The 22,138-nt window shown below is 34.7% G+C and overlaps 1 protein-coding gene across 7 annotated transcripts; it reads right to left on the bottom strand.

The window, feature by feature from the left end:
* Positions 1 to 1,054: 1,054 nt before the first annotated feature.
* On the bottom strand, positions 1,055 to 15,380 carry LOC132306789 (H/ACA ribonucleoprotein complex subunit 3-like protein). 7 transcript variants are annotated; one of them, XM_059804355.1, is made up of 6 exons: positions 15,145 to 15,263; positions 15,009 to 15,030; positions 14,650 to 14,723; positions 9,904 to 9,946; positions 2,673 to 2,808; positions 1,055 to 1,392 (listed from the first exon to the last, which is right to left on the bottom strand). In XM_059804355.1, the coding sequence occupies exons 1-5, from the start codon at positions 15,247 to 15,249 to the stop codon at positions 2,711 to 2,713; spliced, it is 342 nt and encodes a 113-aa protein (XP_059660338.1). In that variant the 5' UTR covers positions 15,250 to 15,263; the 3' UTR covers positions 1,055 to 1,392; positions 2,673 to 2,710. The 7 variants fall into 7 exon arrangements, with proteins under 7 accessions (XP_059660338.1, XP_059660337.1, XP_059660336.1 ...); XM_059804354.1 differs by having other exon boundaries at positions 1,380 to 1,517; XM_059804353.1 differs by lacking the exon at positions 1,055 to 1,392 and having other exon boundaries at positions 2,438 to 2,808.
* Positions 15,381 to 22,138: the final 6,758 nt, after the last annotated feature.

Genomic DNA, 22,138 nt, shown 5'->3' with positions numbered 1-22,138 from the left:
GATGTATGTCATGATAATGTCATTAAATATTTTTAATATAATGATAATGTATTATATCAAACGTTATTTACATAAAATAATTCTCCATTATTAATCTAATTAATAAGGGTTGTTATTAGATTAATTATTTAAATAATAATTTGATAATTTTTATTAATATAGGTTGTCAATTTGACTTGATTGTAATGCTCTCATTGGATTGTTTAATTTATTTTTTACATGGATTTATTATATATAAAGATTATTCGATCCAGAAACAGCCTCCCATGCAGAGGTAATGTTACATACTTAAAAATATCCGAAATCTAGCTAATAGTAATTGAATATAATGCTAATCTTGCGAGTTTTAGAACCCGGATCTATGTAAATATTAAGATTATGAATTTTAATAGAAGGTCAACACACACACATATATACAGGGGGAGGAAGGACTTGAACATGGGCAGGGTCGTGAAGGAATGTCTAATTACCAAAAAAAGAAAAAATAGTAATCCTAAGAAACTATGAGCAACCCAGACACACTTTCATCCGAACTTGAGACATCATAAACACATTTTTTTTTTTTTCCTAAATGAAGGAGTTTTGAAACATATAAACAATACTGTACAAAGAGATAAAGTAAGGGTATACCCTCACTTACAAACACAGAATTCGCTCAAACATGGGAATAAAAAACAAAAAAGAAAACACATAGAGAAAGTTACAAGATATCATGAAGACTAACCCCCATAACATCAAGAACTTCCCAAACAATACACTAAGCAATTTCCTTTGGCTCTCTACACTTGTCATTATGAAGTCTCTCATTTCTTTCCAACCAAACATCATAAACACATTCAAACAATTGTTTAGTCAAACAAATCTATGTAATATCTAACCTAAATAAAGTGGAAAATGAGAAGTTGAAAAAAAAGTGGAAAATGAGAAGGAAATAAAAAAAAAATGAAAAATCAAAGTCCGAAATTTAGCAAATAGCAATTGAATAAAATGCTAACCTAGTGAGTTTTAGAGTGTGGATCTATGTAAACATTAAGATTATGGATTTTAACATAAGTTTGTTTTTTTTTTTTTTTTTTTTTTTTTGGGAGAGGGAACATGAGCACATTCGCTCGGGAAACACTCTACTAACTAAGCTATCGAGTCTTTGGCTTCGTTAAAACAATATATAACATAATTCATAACAATATTGTCATCAATCATATCGTTACATAACACATGTTACAGGCTACCAACAAGGCCACTGAATCTCCGACTTTACATAACACGTCATAACATTTACATAATTCATAACAATATTGTCTATCAATCATAACGTTACATGACACATGTTACAGACACTGCAATGGCTATTACTTAAAAAGCTAGGTTTAATACTAGAAGCAACATCTGCACCTAAAGGGAAAGGAATTAGCAAAATCCAATCCAAACACAATTTTTAAAGTATTCTCATATTCCATCCATATGCCCAACCAATTTAAAAGTCTCCGTCTTTTGTTGATTTTAACAAATTCCAAGATCTACAGAATTTCCAAGCAATTAAAAAAAGTGGAATATCATTATTACAATCGTTGTCATACACAAAAAGACAAGATCTAATAAAACATCAAGTCACTGATATGGCAAATCCAATTCTCAAATAAACTAAGAATCTCTATTCTGAAATAACATCAAGCTTTCTTGTATGACAGTCTTTGCTATATTATTAAATCATGCCAAGATCCAGATTATAGCTAACTCCCAAAAAAAGATGGAGATTATAGCTAGGTTTACACGTGAGGACAGACACAAACACTAGCTATGGGTTCCCCCATTGAATGTGACATATCTCGAATCCTTTCTAGCATGTTCTATTCATAAGAATATACATATATGCATACGTGTGTGTATATGTATGTATATATATACACACACATTCACTTGTATTTATTCAAAAATGTAAAGAATAAGCCTATGCCTCTATTGCTAGGAATATAACATGAATCATAATGCTAATGATAGAACCCGATGACAAATTTAACAGATTGGTATCAGATCTGTATTAGATCTAAGGTCCGACTCCACTTGGGTGGAAACAATTCCTTGAAGGGAGGGAGAAAAAAAAAAATGACATGTGAACTACAAGGTTGTCAAGCCCTTAATAGGGCAAATTCCAAGTTCACTTTCTGGCTTAAATAAAAATAAGTAACCCTCCAATTCTAGAGAATATTTTCTTTATATTTTTTGACATTTGACCGTTATTCTCCTCATGCTTCTACTCTTGTAGGGTTGGCCCAGAAAATGTAGGTCATTTTCTTTATAGTCCTACATGTACATCTTAAATTCTTCAAATTTCTTAGAAGAGTAGAAATGGATGGGTAAGCAATATATTTTCAAGAGTTCTAATAAACAACATTTGAAATCCCAGTTGGTGCACACAACAGTCTAGTGGCAAAGCAAGTTTAGGAGAAAATCATTCAAACATTATGGAAGATACTCAAATTTCTCTACATGCAGAGGGGCAAAAACAAGTTCACGGGCTTAATTAGTCCAGCTCATTTATGGTCCAATTTCAGTAATCCAACATTAATTAGTTGTCTACAGTCATGCACCACTATATGTATTGATTTGAAAAGCCATAGATCAAACACTTCAAACACATTCTTCAGGCATGAGAGAAGGAAAACTCCACATACAAGGAACACTACTTCTGAGCAAGAACCTTGTCGAGTGCTCAATACTTTGGAGGTGGCTTTTGGGTTGGCAACAACCCAAACCGCTTCTTTAGAAGAACTCTCTGTCTTGAGTATTTGTCATCGGGGGAGAAGCGAGCTGCAGTCAGGGGTGGGGGTTAGAAAAATATGAGAACAGAAAAAATCAATTAAAGAGCTGCATAGAAATTTTGTTGCTCTATCGTGCTATAAAAAATAACAATAAACAAAAGGAGCAGAGCATCACTAAATAGTAGCATGGAAACATTTTTTGATGGAAAAGCTGTGCATTTGCCCCTACTTTTACCAAACGAATCATTCGGACAGTGGCCGACTTGGTCAAAATTTAGATGGAGAGGCTTCTGTCCTAACCAACTGACAATGTCAGGTGCCAAATCCAAAATAATGAAACAGACAACCCGACCCAAAACCATAGAACACCTCCTCTACCACTATAGCCGACCGCACACAACCATCTGAGAGGCAAATGTCATCCTTAGAAAAGGTAGAAGTCTTGGGGCTCATTTGGCATAGTTTTTGCTTCCGCTTTTACAAGGAAGAAAAAGAGAAATAAAAGTTATCACTTTCATTTGACTTATTTGTTAGTTTTTGAAAATTTGTATTTTAGAAGAGCTTTTAATGACAGAAGAGTTTTTTTGTCTACTTGGCAAAACATTTGCTGAAACTCTTCAACTATTAAAATAAGTATTTTGCCCTTAAATAGAGTGTTATTTTCAGCTATTTCTCAACATAAGAAAGTAAACCTGTTTTTTATACAATTATTTCTTAAATAACATACCACTAAACCATTTAATATAATCAAATTTAGTTCAAAATGTGTTTGGCTCGAATTTTTGAGCAAGTCATGGCAAACTATTCCTATAAAAACGTGACTAATCAAACGGTGATTAGGCAATGTAAAGAGAAGTAGGAATGACCCTACTCTATGGTTCAGATTGCCTCTAGAACAAGAACTTTAGCAAATTAATTCAGGAACAAAGTGAAGAAAGTGACAGAATGTAGAAAACACCCTGTGGTATTCACGTTTATTCCATACACAGTGATTCTTGTACAAGAAATACAAGAAGTAGAGTTTGATTACAACTAATCTATACTAAGGCTAGATTACTACAAAGGATAAAGGAGTGCATGAGAATTGAAATACATTGTGTGGTCATGGACCCTTCCAAAATCATCCTTCTATTTATACTTGGTCATGGCAGTTGCTTTAACTGTCCCATTCAAATTCAAAAACATGTATTCTTTGTGCTGATCCTTTCCTTTTATTCTCTCCCGTTGCCACGTGTCTTCAGAAATTTAACCTTCATTGAAACTTGCACGTGAAGGCCATCTTGCTTATTTTGAATCAACTTGAATACTTTCTTCAATCCCATGCCACGTGGCCAAATCAAGAGAGTCATGTTTTTGGTACAAACACTTAAACTTATCCACCCCTCCTTATTCTCATTACCTGTTACGTCTTCGTAAGCAAACCTGCACGTGCAAGCCAACAACTACTTTTGTAACCAATTTCTATTCTATTCAAATGAAGATTCGATGTTTTGATTGGTCACCACTCTTGCAATTGGTTTCTTTCACACTTTTTCAGCCCTTGCCATGTGGCAAAAATTAGAAAATTTAGATTATGGTGTAAATGTATATGTCCGTAAAGTGACAGATCATATCATGAAAAATGGCATTCATAGCCCTTTGATAAGTGGCCTCTGCATTCTTTAACCCAAAGAGCATTACAACCCACTCAAAGGTGTCAACTGACCCTGGACATCTAAAAGCGGTCTTGGCTACAACTTCTTCAGCAATGTAAATTTGGTTATAGCCATAATGACCGTCCATGAATGATATCATGTCATGCTTAGCTGCCGAATCAACCAATTCATCAATCGGCATTAGATACTCAATTTAGGAGTGGCTAAATTCAGATTACTATGAGAATCACATCCGAAGCCATTCTTCTTGGCGGTTGCTTGAATGGCTGAAATCCTTCTTTTATTGGGAGCCTATGTTCCACCAATTGTCGAGACAAACCAGGCATTTCATCATTACTCCATGATAAAGCTTGGCCGAATCTTGTCCTCGGTTCCAAGGTTGATTTCAACAAGCGGATCCTATACATCAACCTTTAAATCTTCTAACTTTGAGTCTTTTAACTAAATTGCACCTTTGGCCACTGCATCATTAACCTCCTGCTCTTCAGCAGTTAGGTCGTTCATATTAACCAATTTTTCTACCAGCAACATAACACATTTTCTGATGAAATAGGCTCGAAGACTGGCAAAACTCTTCAATAGGGCCAGCTCGCTTTCTTCTTGTTTAGTAAGTTGTTTTCTCATCACAGACTTCTGTCGAAACAGCCTTAGCATCTGACCATTGCACAAACACAATGGTAGGTTGCTCAAATTCTTTGCAAAGTTCTTCTATATCCCTAGGGGTAATTTTCTTCTTCCAAGTTGGCCCCCATGCGTTCCATGTATATCTCCAGCAATCAGCCTTATGGGGCCGACATCGTCCTCATAAAGTGGAGCATCAGCCATGTTTACACTTGCCACAAACAACTGATTATCTGCCATTCTGCCCATATAATTTCTACCTCATCTCCATTCCAAAAGATTGAGAATTGTTGAAGTGAAGATGGAATTCCACAATTTGGGTGAAGCCAATCATGGCCAAGTAGAGCACTATAAGCCACATCAGTCTCTATTACAAAGAATGCTACCATTGAGGTCTTATTTCCAACGGTCAAATCAAGAGAAAGAACCCCTTTTTGCTGGAGTTGGGGCTACGGTAAAACCATAACAATCAGTTGGCATAAATTTTTCGGTCTTGTTCGACAACTTGGCCACTTTCATTGACAAAACATTGACCATGGATCGATTATCAACTAACACTCTAGAAATGGGCATACCTTCTAACCAAATCTTGCTAAGTGTGGACATGTTATGTAAGTGGGTTTTACCAAATGACCCTCCTAGGACCCTCTCCTGGAAGGTCCATTTCTAATTGGTATTGGACCTTATTCCATAACTACTCGACTTCTTTTCTGGCTCGATAGGAATTACTTTTGAGTTAGAACTCAAAATCTCAGGGATGTCCATTATCAAATTCTTTCACATCTCCAACCAAAGTGGTTGGGGGATCAACCTTAGCCTCAAAAATTAATGAATGACAAAAGTCATGTTACAACTACAGTTCCCGAAATTGACCCAAATTGTATTTCATGTGATTTTTGCATTTCTTCATCATTATTTTCATCTAAATCATCTATTTCATCATCATCAATTTCAGGCAGAGACTTAGAGGAAGATGGCATACCTGGAGTTGTGGTTCTGGTCCGACTCTTTAGTCACCTATTTGTCAGTTAGTCTTTTGTTTTGGTCAATGCTTGTTGTTTGTGCTGTTTCAACCACCACTTTCCATGGAATTCATTATGCTGCTAGCCGCTTCATTCAACTCCATCTTCCGACGCCAAGCACGAATTCTTTGCCATCATTTTTTTTTTTGGATCTTAGTCATGGTTGGTTGAACTCATTCATCTATGTCCAAAAACTTGGAATGTTTCACCGTTGTCCATTTCTGATCTTCGGTGACTCGAGGCTTAAGCATCCTTGGTTTACACTCATGTCCAAGTATTTGACATATACCTTCTTACCCCTTGGTATCCCAAACAGTTAAAAACCCATGTAGGTCCTCTAGGGCCAAAACTGAATCCCCCCCCCCCCCCCCACCCCCCAACACCCCATGCCAAGTCAACATGTCAGATACAGGGTGTCCATATGGTTGTTCCTTACTTGATGGAGAAAGGGATCGAACCATACAAACGCTTTTCAACTTAGGAGTACGATTTGACCCCTCCTCCTGACCATACTTCTTATCTTCAGCCGCTGCTATCTTTTGATCCCGCTTATAACTGGGACAATAGCCTTGATTGATCAAGGCAATTTGTGCCTCACTTAATGGCTTCTCCATTTCTACAAGGCTCCAATTCTGTTCAGCTTCTACAATTGGTGGTTTGCCTTCTGACCATTCAACCCATTTCCCTTCATCGACAACAGTTTTTCTGACTTGTTGGATGCTGAAATGGTTATCATATTACTTATAACTGCCACTGGGAAATGGGTCATTCTTTCTTTTCGGAAAACTTGAGTTGGTCCTTCTCAATCAACCTCTATATTATATTACAGAAGAAAGTAGTATAGTGGTGCTAATAATTGTGGCACTTCCAATAATTCTTTCCTTTTAATTCATCTTGTGAAGGGATCTTCTGCCCTTTTGAAAGACCAATAACCATATCGGCCAACATGTGGTCAAGTATTTCATTTGCCTTAGTTATGTCAAAGGCATATGTTTACCAGCCTCTGCCAATATTCTTTTGGCCACTGAGGTCAAAGCCTGAACATTACCAACCGTTTTGGCCGGTTTAATTAAAAGCTTGACAAACATATGACTTTTTACTTATTATCGCAAATATTTCCAAGTTCCAGCCCAATGTCTGCTTCTATAGTTCTATAGTTTGGGTCCTTACAATAAGCATCTTTTGATGCCTCTATCATATGAATTTCATAGTTGGGGTCCCTATAATAATAGGTAAAACCCTTGAAGTGTTTCTTTTGTCTTGCTCCTCTTAAAGGACCTTTTCATATCTAGCCGCAGTTGAGGCCAATTGGAAAAGATCCCTAAACTCCATGCCTTCAAATTTCTTTCAAAGTTCAAAGTCCAGATCGTTTAATGACAAACTAATATACTCAGTCACAAGAATGGCCACTTGACATCTATGTTTGACCATTTTAAATCGTGCAATATACGTTTCAGCCGATTCACCATGCAATTGGGAAAGCCTAAAGAGAGGTCAGCCATTGACACCTCTGGTTTTGTCCTATAAAATTGGGCATGGAACATCTCTTCAAGTTGCCACCAAGTCATAACCGAATTCGGTGGCAAATTTATATACCAAGAAAAGGCTATTCCTGTAAGAGAATTTGCAAATAACTGCAATTTTAAAAAGTCACTGGTTCCAGCCTCACCACATTGGAGAGTAAAACGACCAATTTGTTTAACGATCGAAGTAGAGTCTTTACCCAAAAAGGTGTCAAACTCAAGGACTCGAAAGCCCCTAGGAAACTCAAAATGGTCAAAATAATCAGGATACAGTTTCCTATATACTGGCCTACTGTAATGGGTCAAGTGCTTCGCGATCCGACCCAAAAGCTTAAACTATTAGGCTATGTTACCTGGACTCGTCGGCGAAGGCCAAAGTGCCCGTGTCGACACGACATGACACGGACACGGGATATGCGTCCAACCCTCCATTCTTCAATCGGACACGGCTGACAACGAAAATACATAAAATGATGTGTAGTTTGATGCTTGAGAAGGATTAGGAATTTTTTTCATGTTTTTTTGTTAAATCTGTAGCCATACGAAGCTTTCTGTTTCAACAATGGCGTTCTGGTTCAAATCGGTGGTCTGAAGGTTGAAGACCACTTGCTGTTTGTTAATAACTTAACACCCAGCTTTTTAATGGTCAAGATCATAACACCTGTTTATTTGGATCTGAAAAGATAAGGGACATTAGGACACAGCTGTAAAGCATTACCTACTGTGGTGGGGTTACAGTTGTAACTTTGCTTTTATATTACTGTTATAAATACCGTGTATATTGAATGGGCTTCCTTTTTAATTGTGCTTTGGACTTGTACGGGCCCAAAACCCAAGCATCAATCCATGACTAAAATGCAGATACAGAGACATATTAGCCCATATTGAATTAGTCATTCTTTTTAATTGTGCTTTGACTTGTACAGGCCCAAATGCCAAGATGCACATACAGAGGCATATTAGCCCAAGCCCAAACCCGCCTTTGGGTATACAAAAGAAGCCCTACAACTCAGAATTTCTTATTTACAGGTTCCATAAAACAGCAGTAACAGGGGAATGCATAACCACGACATGCCACCAATCAAATGAGGCAAACAAATGCAGTAATAATTATAAAATTCCTATAAAAAAAATTACAATTGATATATATTTTTTTAGTTTTATGATTAATGTCTCAAACATTAAAAAAAAAAAACTTACAAATTTTTCTCTCTTTTCAAAGTGTCCAAGTACCCCTGTCCAATATTTGGACACTTTTAATCCGTGTCCCCGTATCTTGAAAATTGAAAGATTGACGAATCCGACCCCTAGACACGCCCCATTGTCCGACACCTATACCCGAGTCCGGGTAACATAGCTATTAGGTGGGGCAAACATCCAACCCATATATAACGATTTTACTTTCCATCCGGATCCGATGTGGGACACCGGTAACATTCTCCCCCACCCGAACTCACAACGCCTTCATTGAGGTTAGGCCACCCTGCCTACCTGGGGGGCACACCCGGACTCCTTCGAGCCGGATGCTTGGTGTGACACCAGATCAAGGGCTAAGTATGACTCTGATACCAACTGTAACGGATCAGGTGCTTCGTGATCCAACCCAAAAGCTTAAACAATTAGGTGGAGCTAACATCCAACCCATTTTACTTCCCATCCGGATCCGATGTGGGACACCGACAACCCCTACCACCCCTTCTTAGAGCAGGTCCATAGGTTTCTTGTATTAAATCAGAACGGACTCAATTATTACTTGAAACAATGGTAAGAAATCAGTAACAATAAAACCGAATGATGTGATCTTAAGAAGGCTGTTATAACAAGTGTAGATGACAAATCCAATGTAACAATTGCATCTCGACATTATAGTTTCACATAGCCTATTGCAGACCTTTAGTAATCAAATAAACTTAAATGAAATTACACAGTGAGATGGTGATGCGATATAAATGAACATGTCATAGAAACGTGGGCAACACTTCAACAGAATCTAGAATATTGGAAATGATCATAAGGATTGTAGGGACTTTCCAAAAATGGAGCATGTCAGGTCAACTGAAAGGCAGCTCTCTTTCCCCCTCAACGAGACCAACTTAACTAACTTAGAAATTACACAACCCCTGAAATTTTGGCATGACTTTTGATTGTCTTACTTTCAAGTGAACAAATCACACTACAAACCATGAAAGCTGGGTGCAGGTAGTCTGTTTTCTTAGCTTTTCAAAAAAAAAAGTTTAATTCAAGAAGGAAAAAAAAAAAAAAACCAAAGAAACCCTCCTCCCTAACCAATATTCCATTTGAATATTCAACGTCAAAACATTACCTGGATGAGCAGATTCTGTAGCCAATCCAAGCGGTGATTCTTTCTGCAAATAAAAGACAACTGAATGTAAATAATGAAAGCTGTATAAAGATGAAATAAAGCGAAATATTAAAAAGGTTAGAAACTGTAAGATGAATAAGTTCAATTACAAAACTTTTGGCAGAAATGTTTTACATAACAATAAGAGAAAAGTTAGAAAAAATAAACATAAGAGAAGATAGTGTAATCAAAGCATAAACCTCTAACCAAGATTTTTGTGGCACCATAAACTTGAAATTCAAATTTTGAATTATCTTATCTACATAAATTATTGAACAAATTAATCCATGTCCGTTATAAAAGCAGCTATGGTTGGTGGGCATGGATCTGGAATTTGTTTCTGCTTATGACCCTTTGGGCTGGTGGTTTTGCCCCTATTAATTGCATAAATTTCATTGCTGCTGTGTCACAAAGGGAAAAAGTAGAAAAGCTAGAATACCACATTGGGCCACTCTATGGGATTCAATCCAGTGAAGTAAAGGGCTCTAAAAATTATCAATTTAATAAAAATAAATGCCCCGTTAATCAGTATCATGACTCGAGTTACTGATTCTGCACAGCTTACTTCACAGCTCCTTAATGCAGAGTGGTTCTCAACTTACATTTTATTAACACTTCCTCTTCCTTTTCATCATCTTCCCCTCATTTTCATCAGTACTTGCTTTCCATCTCCAAAAGAACACCACAACGAGATCCACAGACCTCCACCACCGTAATCAATCTTAGAATACCACTGCCAAATCCCATCTTCAGACCTACACAATGCTGCCTTTTTCTCCACCTATGTCTTCTATTTCCTCTTTTCAGAGCACCATCGCCTACTGATGGCACCAAAACTGTCACACCCCCAAAATTTTAATACAAGAAACCCTTGTCACGTACTTAAAATCTGGCGCATGACTTACATTAAACGTCCTCAACCATCCACAATAACATTAAATAGAAATAAATCCCCATCTACCATTTTCATTAGTTCAACATAAGTCCATGACATCAAGACCAACTAAAGACGATCCACTAATTACCATACTACTTATTACGAATAATTATTGAACTAACAAAAAAATAAGCAATAAACAAGCTGGTCTACATCTCTATCACAAGCCTCCACCACATGTCTAATCGATAAAGGGGTGAGAGCTCAGTCACAAGCTAAGCAAGAAATGTCAAACACAATCATCTTTCGTCAAGTCAACCTTACCTTGCATTCCCAAATATAAACGCAACTCAGATAAAGTACATCAATCATGTATACTTATCTCAAGTTAATTAAATATCACCGTGATCCCAATTACGTGCCATAAATTAGTTAACTCTCAATTAACATTTACTAAAATCACTTATATCACATGAGCTCAAGGCTCCCCTCGAGCAGGTGGCTCACTCTCAAGCCACGAGTATAGGATCAACCACTCCCATACGCCAAAGGTGGTGCGAATCGCATAGTCTCGGACTATCAAAAACATACATGCGGCTGGGTTTGTACGGTTTTTTTTTTTTTTTTTTTTTGATAAGTAATAATAAAATAAAAAGGCATTCAAAAGGGGAACACGACCCTTAAACAATAGTGGAACCGGGGGTCTAAGGCCCCAAAGAATCCAAGAAAGTAATTAAATCATTAGAAGAGGAGCAAGAACTCCTCTTCACATAATTGAAGAGAAAATGAATAATAAAAAGTTTCAGCGTCACCATAGACGACTCCTTCCCTTTGAACATTTTGTTATTTCTCTCCTTCCATAAGCACCACCATAGGCAATGTGGAACAACTCTCCAGTAATTGCGTACATCTCTTCTCACACGACATCCTCTCCAAGCATGAATCAACTCCTTAGAAGAACGTGGCATTACCCAACACATGCCAAACAACCCAAGAATAAGATTCCAACAGTCGTGCGCCACAGAGCAATGCATGAGGATATGATCAATTGACTCACCATCTTGCTTGCATAGGCAGCATCAATTGACAAAACAATTCCCCCTTTTCCTCAAATTATCAATCGTCAGTATCTTACCCCAAAGTCCATACAAAAAATGCTACCCTAGTTGGAGCCATAGAACGCCAAATGGTCCTCCACGAAAAGTCAAGGCGATCAAAATTAGATAGACATAGGAATAAAGATCGCACTTCAAAGCGACCATGGGAAGAGGGAATCCATGTCAGATCGTCACTTCCTCTGCCAGCTCCTTCCTGCTGATACAACTGATCCAAGAAGACACAAACCTCATTCAATTCCCAATCCTGAAAGGGACGTCGAAAGTGCACATTGCACGTAATCCCACTGCTATCAAGTCGATAACAGTCAGTTACGTAGGCGTCCCTATCAACTGCAATACTATATAGTCTGGGAAATGTACGAGCTAATGGGTGATCACCACACCAAAGGTCTTCCCAAAAACCAACACATCTGTCATCACGAACTTTGAATCTAACATGAGAAGAGAAGACGTCCCATCCCTTTCGAATGGATTTTCACATGCCAGCTCCTCCCGCAGCACAGTTTGTTGGGCCCACACCCGGTCCAACCAAAATAAAATAGTATTTTTAATTAATTTTAAATTTTCCGCGATTTAAAACTCTAACTGTTCATTATGAATCTATTAGGATATAATACAAATTAAAAAATAATAAAATGTTGTATAGAAAAATTCACCAAATTAATATATATATATATATATATATATATTAGCTTATTTCTACAATATCTATGAAGACATAGTTTGAAAGGTAGAGAGAGTACGAGAGGAATAAAAGAGAAGAATTGAAATAAGGATGACTGGTCCAATGTCACCATTGTTATATCTCGATGGTGCATTTGATGCGCTTGGAGCACAATCCTGAGATTCATCAATGGTGGCCTTGTGGAAAAATGATCTGTATGGACCAATCTAATGTAAGGCCGGCATGATAGTGATGGTTGTTTAGCAAATAATGCCAGTAACAAAAGAGTTCCAATAAAGTTGAAAGAAGTGCAATAGAAATTTTTTCATTACTACCACCATTTGGACGGATGAAAGTTTTTGAACTGGTTTCTTGATGGGTGTTTGGAGGAGATTTTTGGTAAATGGTTATAGTATTTTAGGTGGGGCTTCAATTGTGGTGATTCTGGACGTTCAAATGTTTTGCAAATCACCTGTCAAAAATAAAAACTTCATGGAAGCACCAAACTTTTCATTATACAATCATTATTCACGTGTCTTTTTCTAATATTGAAAATCTTTTCAACGATCCAGACAAACATGAAGTAAAGAAGCCTTTCGAGCGTAAAGAAGTCTTGTGAGTTAATTGAGAAATATTAAGTTGTTACAAGCATTACTCTTGGGAAAGAGGATGCAGAAGAATGGATGAGATTGATATTGATATAAGAAACTAAAGACTGAACTTTGTGAGCTTTGGGGACTTGGAACCAGTCGTTCATATCCTTGTCAGAAAATTGTCATTAGAGAAACATAGTTAAGATCAGAGAAGCTTGTCGTCTATGTGGTTCATACTTATGGCTACAGGGTGCATAACCATCCAGAGAAACGAGAACGATATAAATTTAGCTAAATAAAGTACAATATTTGGTTCTGTTATACGAATGCAGAACAATGGGTTCATTCTCAAAGAACACATAGATCACCTTCTCTTTATCCAGTGGGTGGAAGAATAGTACATTAGTCAACATATGGTAAAGTTCTGTGACAGAACTGTGTAAATTTTTTTCATTTTGACACAAAGACAAGGAACTGCATAAACTATTTGTTAGCTAAGGTAAACCTCAGCAGAGGCACAATGCATAATTCAAATGTATTACATATTCTGGAGCAAGTTCAATTCCAAAGAATTACATTAGAGCAGCAGTCATCAATGCCTCATAATTTATATGAGCTTCAATTGCAGATAAAACCAACATGTCTAATCAAGAATGGTTTCACCAACGGACATAGTCTTCGCAAATTTGTGGTCGTTAACCATAACCATGAATATGTTGTCGCAGACTGTGGCCTACACAAAATTGTTGCTATACCATGTTGTAACGAAGACTTGCTAATATCCTGAAAAGTTTGGTGATTTGTTTAATGCTATCAGTTCACAGTGCAAGAAACTGGGACTATGTGAATATAGTGCTGATAAATTCAGTTTCAGCCAACAATTCGAATATCCTTATGGTGCGTGCCTCGCAAACAAGCCACCACCAAGGCGCAAATGTCAAGGTATTAGGGTGCAACTATATTCACCAAAAAGGCTACTTTTGGGCTTCGCTTCAAGAAGCTTCAAAGGCCTTTTCAACACTAGTTGGGATTACCAACACCAGTACACATCATCCCACATGAACTCTAAGAAAATCTCTGACAAGTGTTAAATCAACACACATCAAACCATAATTATGGTTTAAATAGAACTAAAATAAAATAAAATACTACATAAAGTTCCATCCCTTAAAAACCCATCAGGTAGTGTAAGTTCACAGATATATTACTTAATTCATCCATCAAACAATTTAATTTCACAATGCATCACTCTAAAAGCATTTATACTAAGTAACAGGCATAACATCGGATTAAATCCGTCTACCATGCTAAACCAACAAATATACAAGAAATTAATAGACTAAAGCATAGCCTGAAAATCCACATAGAGCGACCTTTGTTCAAAAAAACTCCAACATTAATTGGTACATCATCTGATAAAATGAAAAGGAGTGAATCAGCATGACGATGACATACCTTGGTGGTGTACACTTTGTCCCCATTCTCATTTATGTAAAACTGGAGATACATCTTATCAAGTTGTTCAGCTGCTGAAAGAAAATTTCCATGAAATGTACCGAACAGAATATTCATGAATTAAAAATCCAGAGACTTATCTTCTGAAACCAACACAATACATAGACCAATTTGTTCATCCAAAATAAAACAAAAGCATATATATACATGTGTGTGTGTGTGTGTGTGTGTGTGTGTGTGTGTGTGTGTAACTGCGAGCAAGCAGAATCGTTAGATAGACAAATTATATAGGAAACTACACCTAATAAATGAACCTTGGTTTATTCGAAATAACGAGAACGAAAAATTAAAATTTTTACCCTTTAATGGCCATATTGTTTGCTGGAAAAATAAGAAAATGATAAATTTTGAGTCTGGATAACTAAAAAAATTGGAACTTGATATAAGAATAGACTATATATATATATATATATATATATTTTGACTGCACTCAACTAAACTTGTATGCTGTTTTAAATTTTTGCCTTCCGTTTTCCTGTGTTTTCTCGGCAACCAAACAGATGGTGAAGAAGAGCAAACGCTATAATCGAATTGAAACATATGAAAAAGATTACCAGGACTAACCTTATTGTTGTCGTCTTACACTTCTCAGCCCTAAAACCCCAAACCAGTAAAACCTGGAAGATGGGGGAAACCCTGATTTTATAATCAGATACTGTAATTACAATATTGCCCTACTAGATTATTGGCATTTCCTGAGGCTTTAAGTTGCAAATTTAGACAATTTGAAGATTCAATCTTGATAAACCAAGTTGATGCAATGGTGTGTGAACTATTTTGAACTTAAAGTTATGTTCATTTAAATAATTACTTTTTGGGTAAAGTATAGTCACACCTCCTGAGGTTTGGTAAAAGGAAAACCTATTTTTTTAACAAAGATACCCCTTGATGATTCAAAAATGGACAAAGACACTCCTTTACATGAAAATTTGACCAAATTACCCTTTGACCATTTAGAAGACTTTTTTTAACTTTACAATTTAATAAATTTGACCAATCTACCCTCATGAACAATTTATGCATAAAAAAAAAAAAAAAAAAAACTTTATACTGTTCACTTTTTTTTCTTTTTTTTTTTGTGTTATTTACTTTATAAATATCCCAACTTCTAAAAAAATGTAGACGTCTAAAGTGATTTTTTGATCCAATACATATATTTCAAATAAATTATATTTTGTTATTACTTCTTTTCTTTTTCTTTTTTATTTTTAAATTAAGATACTTAATTCTTTTATCTAAAAAAATTAAACCAATTTCTTTTCCTTAAAAATAAAAAATATGGTACCAGTATAACTTTATGCATCTTAAATTATATATCAAATATTATGCATTTCCCAACATAAAATAAAATATTACATCTCTTCTTATCTCAAATGCATTCTCATGATTAAAATTATAAATTTTTCCTCATGCTTATGATTTTGATGCTTTGATCCACATACAAAAAGTTACAAAGAATTAACTTTCACGTATCAATTTTTTTCTATCCCAATGAGAAAGGGGGGAAAAAAAAAACACAAGTTATAGTTTTTAACATATTTGTCAACCCTTTTTCCACGTACATGTCAATATATTGTTCAATGAAGGGATAAAGGAATATACAAAATCCAATGAGTTTGAGGGTGGTTTTGAGGTTTTGAATTAGTATGAAGTTAGTGGTGGTGTGTGCATTTGTTCAGCTTCAAGGAGGTACCAAGCAACGGAAAACAAGTTTTAACTTTTTTTTTTTTATGCATAAATTGTTCATGAGGGTAGATTGGTCCAATTTATTATATTGTAAAGTTAAAAGGTCTCATAAACGGTCAAAGGGTAATTTGGTCAATTTTTCATGTAAAAGGGTGTCTTTGTCCATTTTTGAAACTTCAAGGGGTGTCTTTATTCAAAAAATAGGTAAGTTTCCTCCGGGTGTCCTTTTGCCAAACCTCAGGAGGTGTGGCTGTACTTTACCCTTACTTTTTAAAAATAATAATAGGCTGCTTATATTCACCCTCCACAAAAGTGTTAAATAAGCCAAAATATTATTTTTAAAAAAATAATTGACTGTTTATATTCACTATTTATAAAAATCTAAACAAGCTCTATTTTGTCTAGGAAAATGATATTCCAACCGAAATATCTTACCGATTACTTTGGTAGAATCTACTTGGCCTATCTACTTGGCCTATCCAGCTAAGCCACTTTCATCTCTTCTATATCCTTTCTTTCTTTTTCTCATTCTATTTCTCTCTCTAATATATATATATATATATATTAGAGAGAGAAATAGATATATATATATGATATGAAGTTGCAATCATATCTTAAAAATCAAAAGTTGTTTCTTTCTTCAAGTTAAGATAGTAAGAAATATTACTTGAAGGGACGAAACGAAGAGGGAGAGATTTGATAACTATCAGAAGAGAAGAACTTAGCTTAGAACTTGACACTCTAAAAAAGTTAACTTTTCCGCCAACGCGTATATTGTTTCTCCTTTTATTTTATTTATTTATTTTCCTTTTTCTAATTGTTAAAATTATTTACCTGAACTATCATGTGTGTTCTACCAAACTAATCTACCAAAATCATCTGCCTATCTATCACAATCCTTTTTTCTATTCTCCTAAAATGAAATTACAAAAAAAATAAAAAGAGAAATGATAGAGCCACCGACTTAAGCTTCCAAATTATCCTCCGCATCCAATGTGGCTTACCCACTTCAGACCACTAAAAAATACACCAGCATTTTTCTTTAGGTTGTTTTTGGCTGGACATCTTTGGGTGCTTTTTTTGAAAGAGCTTTTTTCTCTTTCTCAATACTGAGTTAATTCCAATTATGAATGTGTTTAATTAGTTCGTATCAGTTTTCTGTGACATTACATATATTATAGTGGAAAGTGGCCAAAAAAAGTAAAGAAGGAAAATATATACAACACTACCCTTGTTGGTGTTTAAAGTATAATAGTCCATTGTTGTTGTTTAGTGTCTTAATAAATGTTGTCTATTTGACTAATGTGCAAGTCACAAGTGCCAAAAAGAAGAAAGGCTGTAAATATATAAATTTACAAATGTGCTCATGCAAACTTTGTATGTTCATTTTTGTTATGTACTTTTTTGGTTGAACAGATTAATCCATGTCGTCGTCATGGGACTAACATTCATGCTCAAGTGGTTACTAATTTTTCCAACCTTATAGAGAAGTCACATGAGGTAATTTAAAAGTAATTATAATAATTTTTAGTTGATGCTTCAACATTTTGCAATTTCAGCGTTGATGTTATATATATATATATATATATATTATCAATAATACTAGGTTTATCAACTTCTCTTAGGAAGAGGTTTATGCTTCAACATGTGATTAATATTGATCATATTAATGGTGCAATTTTGTACATCATGCGGTGTGATTTCCAGCATCATGGAAGAGTCAGGTCCACCACTTCAACTAATGGGCTGAATTTGGTTTTCTTTTATCTGCTCTGTTCTGTTTCTGGTGTTGTGCACATTTTGGTATCATTTGTATTGTAGTTGTCTACAGGGGCGGAGGCAGGATTTTAATTTAGAGGGGCATGGTGCAAAAAAAAAAAAAAATTCACAAATAAAAGAAAAAGAATTTTAGGTATTAGAAAAAGAAATAGAAAAATTTTAGGTAGTAGAAGAAGAAGAAAAAGAAAAGAAAAATGACATAACTTTGGAAAGAAAAAGAATTAGAGCCTGAAGAAGAATTTTTTTTAGTTTTTTTAAAGGAATTTAAAGAGAGGAAGAGGAAAATAAGAAAAAAAATTAAAGAGAACTTTAGAAACTAAAATAATTTTAGGGGGGGCATTATAAGTAAATTTCCACATATATGTAAAAAAATTAAGAATATGGCTATAATAATATAATGAGCGAGGCCAAATCAGAGGGGTCATGTGTCCGCCTTGGGCATGAACCGGCTCCGCCCATGGTTGTCTATCTTTGCTGCATTTTTCTTTTGTTGGCCTGCACTTTAGGTGTAGGCTTTGTCATTTGGATGGTTGTTCTTTTGGCATTTGGCCTTGTTGGTTGATAATTATTGCTGATTTTTCACAAGGGTATGTCCTTATCCTCTATTGTACTTTTATTGTTTATATATATTAATATCTGTGTTCATTCAGTTTTTATTCCCCATCATATTATGGATTGTGATATACCCATATTTTTTCATTTCAAAATGCACAATCAAAAGAAAAAGAAAAGAAGAAAAGAAAAAAAAAAGAAGATAACATTTATAAGTTTTATCACTTTTGTAGTACAGAAATAAATATGTACTTCCTCATTGAGAAATCGATCCCAAAAAAAACAAAAAACAGAACCATACCCATGGAAATTGTTCATAAAGTACCCACAAAATTTTTAAAAATATACCCACCATAATTTAGAAACATACCCATGAAAATTTAGAACAAGCCTGAAAAGAATATAGTTTATAAGTTTAGATTCAGAAGTATATTAAGATAGAAATCGAAGAGAGAAATATAAAAGAAACAAATAGAGAGAGACGGGAATTGATTGGGAAAGATATAAACAATATGGAAAGAGTATCCTAGAGAGGGAGAGAGTATAATTGGCGGGAAAGTCGTTTTTATTGAGAATGGGAAAAGGGTTTAGCTTCCCAAAAAAGCTCCCAAATATTGTCCAGCCAATAAAAAAGAAAAAAAAATGCCAGCGTATATTTTAGTGGTCTAACGTGGCTAAGTCATGTTAGATGCAAAGGCTAATTTGAAAGTTTATATCGGTGAGTCTATCATTTCTCAAATAAAAATGGTAGACAACACAATGTTTAATTCCTAAAGTATATTTTTTAACTTCATAATTTTCTTTTGTACTATCAATCTCAACCCTTTTTTTTTATCCCCCAGAAATAGTAGAAGAGGTGAGAGAAATAAGGAATGATAGTTGCATAACATTTTTATCTTTAATTATTTATCAAATTACATTGTTAATGTCATTGAGGGGTGAATTAGTAAAATATGTTCAAAGATTGAGTTTAACCGAATTTATTTTGAACAGGATTTGGGTCAAGGTTTTCATAACTGTTGGTTGATTTTTTTCACACCCTTGGATGATTTAGGTAGGTGAACAAAAAAATTTAATTTTCTTTTAATGTTTATTTGATGGTATGTCATTAAAATTTTGTATGACTCAGAAAACACCCATGAAACCCGTACGATATGCGCTAACTGAGACGCGATAAGTTTTTCGGGACTTGAACTTGGCGTGGACTAAGATCTTAGAACCTTAGATTTGGCATAAGTTAACCACTTAGCCCACCCAAACCGCCCAAGTCCCATCCCTATTATATAAATCATTTTAGTGTTTTACTCAAGATGTATTTTATATTTTACCAAATGGGCAATAACCCAGATACAAGCCCTCCTCTTCAAAGAGGAGGTTGGGTGTTTGAGCCTAGTGAAGGTATGGGGTCACGGGTTTGCTTAACATTTCAAAAATAAATTATAAAAAACATAAATCTATTTTAAGGTCATCAATTAAACCAACGGAATTACTTTTGCACTGTTTATAATAACTAATTAATTAGTTACTGTATTTTGAAGTATGTGTTTCAACCAAACACTTTCTATAGCAATATTAATAAATATTTCAACCTAACTTTTTCAATCACCAAAAAAATTAGACAATACATTACTTCATGAGTCAAATGGGTATAGATCATTACAATTTACATGAAAGACAAATTTGTAAGCTTAATTAAAGAGACTAGTATGTTTCACAAATTTTTTTTGTATGAAGTGTATTTATATACAATTAATGAATTATTTAATTCCTTTCACTGTTTTATTTTATTTTATTATTGTTTTAGAAATAAGCTATTTCAAGTATTAAAGATAAGAGCAATTTAGTGATGTATAGAGTCTAACTTCAAAATTTACCGAAGTCACTAATCTATTGGGCCATATAGGCATCTGCCATAAATATGTACTCACACTTATGACCTTTTATCACTAGGATAACTCGGACAACACCTAAGGTGGGTGTTGTCCGAGTTGTATATATATATATATACTAAAATAGAATTTAGTTGTTCTAACAAAATTTTATAGATCTTATCTTGCAGTAAACTATTTTAATGAATAATGATAGGGCAACCGAATGCTAGTCACGAAATTTTCACCGAATCTGATGTGGATTAGATTCTTTAACCATCCTAATAATGGGAAATAAGTTGCTTGAAAATAAATTACTAAGAAGGTGTTTTTTGTTCTTATAGTAGCCATCTATATATATACTCACACAAAATTATATTTATGAAAGTTTTCCATCTCCAAATGGGACAATCTTGAAACTCTAATTTGATTCACTTTCTTTCTGTTTAAGTTTTCTATTATAATTTGTGCAATCTTAATTTTGAATTAGCAGTTTACAATTTGACTCCTAAAATCTTATTGTGAATAATATTTTCAGAGAGAAATATGGATAAATTTTAAGAAAGATAAAAAGTAATTTCAGATAGATAGAGAACAAAAAATTTAGGCCAAATCTTAGAGAGAGAAAAAGTGAAGAGAAATCAAAGATAGAAATGTTAATTTTTATAGAGAGAAAAGATAAAAAGAATTTCATAGAGAGATGGAGAAGAGAGAATTTTATGCTGCGTTTGGTTAGAGGGATGGAAAAATAGATGGAAGGGATAGGGGAAGGGATGGATGAGGTATCCTTAGGGAATGGAAGGTGTCTCTCCCACTTTTTGTTTGGTTGAATAGAATGAATAGTATAAATGATGGATGGGGTAACATATTTTTTTTATTTGGTTGGAAGGAAGGGAAATAGGATTTTTATATTCTTTTTACTAATATGCCCTCAGTATTTAAAAATTCTATATCTATCCTAAATTTTTAGAAAGATTAGAAATGAAAAATTGATATTTGTGTTAGTTATTATTTCTTTCCCTCTCCTCTTCCTCCCAATTTTGGGCGGATAGAGAAATACAGAGGAAGGAGGGATGAAGCATCCCTCCTTGCTTCCTCCCGCTTTTCCCTTCCCTCCAACCAAATATGAAAAAGTTAGTTTATCCCCCTTCTCATCCATCCCTCCTCAATCCTTCCTTCAAATCAAACATAGCATTAGAGAATTTCAGACAATAGAGAGAGAAAGTGAAGAGAATTTACAATAATAGAGAAAGACAATAGTTTCACACCTAAATTTTAGAAAGAAAATGAAGAGAATGACACATAGAGAGATATCGGTAAACTTTTAGTGAGAAAAAATTAATGAGATTTTTAGAAAGAGAAATATGGATTTCAAAGGGAGAGACGAGTGAATCTCAGGGAGAGAAGACGTGAGGGGTATAAAATAAAAATAAGATTTAATATTGAGATTATATTTGTCTTTATATTTGTTGAACAATTATTAATATATTTTTATCAAATTCAATACTTATTCGGGAAATAAATCTTCAATTTATTTATCACTG

This window comes from Cornus florida, unplaced genomic scaffold (assembly GCF_030987335.1).
Source record: "Cornus florida cultivar Cherokee Brave unplaced genomic scaffold, ASM3098733v1 CherokeeBrave_3.0.0_Hap2_Chr05, whole genome shotgun sequence".
In the NCBI taxonomy this organism is placed as follows: domain Eukaryota; kingdom Viridiplantae; phylum Streptophyta; class Magnoliopsida; order Cornales; family Cornaceae; genus Cornus; species Cornus florida.
This window is presented reverse-complemented; position numbering and strand designations above follow the sequence as displayed.

Coding starts and splice junctions, on each gene's coding strand:
- LOC132306789 (XM_059804355.1), bottom strand. CDS start 15,249: ATGTTTCAATTCGATTATAGCGTTTGCTCTTCTTCACCATCTGTTTGG. Junction 15,031..15,144: donor TAAAACAGCATACAAGTTTA/GTTGAGTGCAGT, acceptor TTATTTTTCCAG/CAAACAATATGGCCATTAAA. Junction 9,947..14,649: donor ACAAAGTGTACACCACCAAG/GTATGTCATCGT, acceptor TTTTATTTGCAG/AAAGAATCACCGCTTGGATT.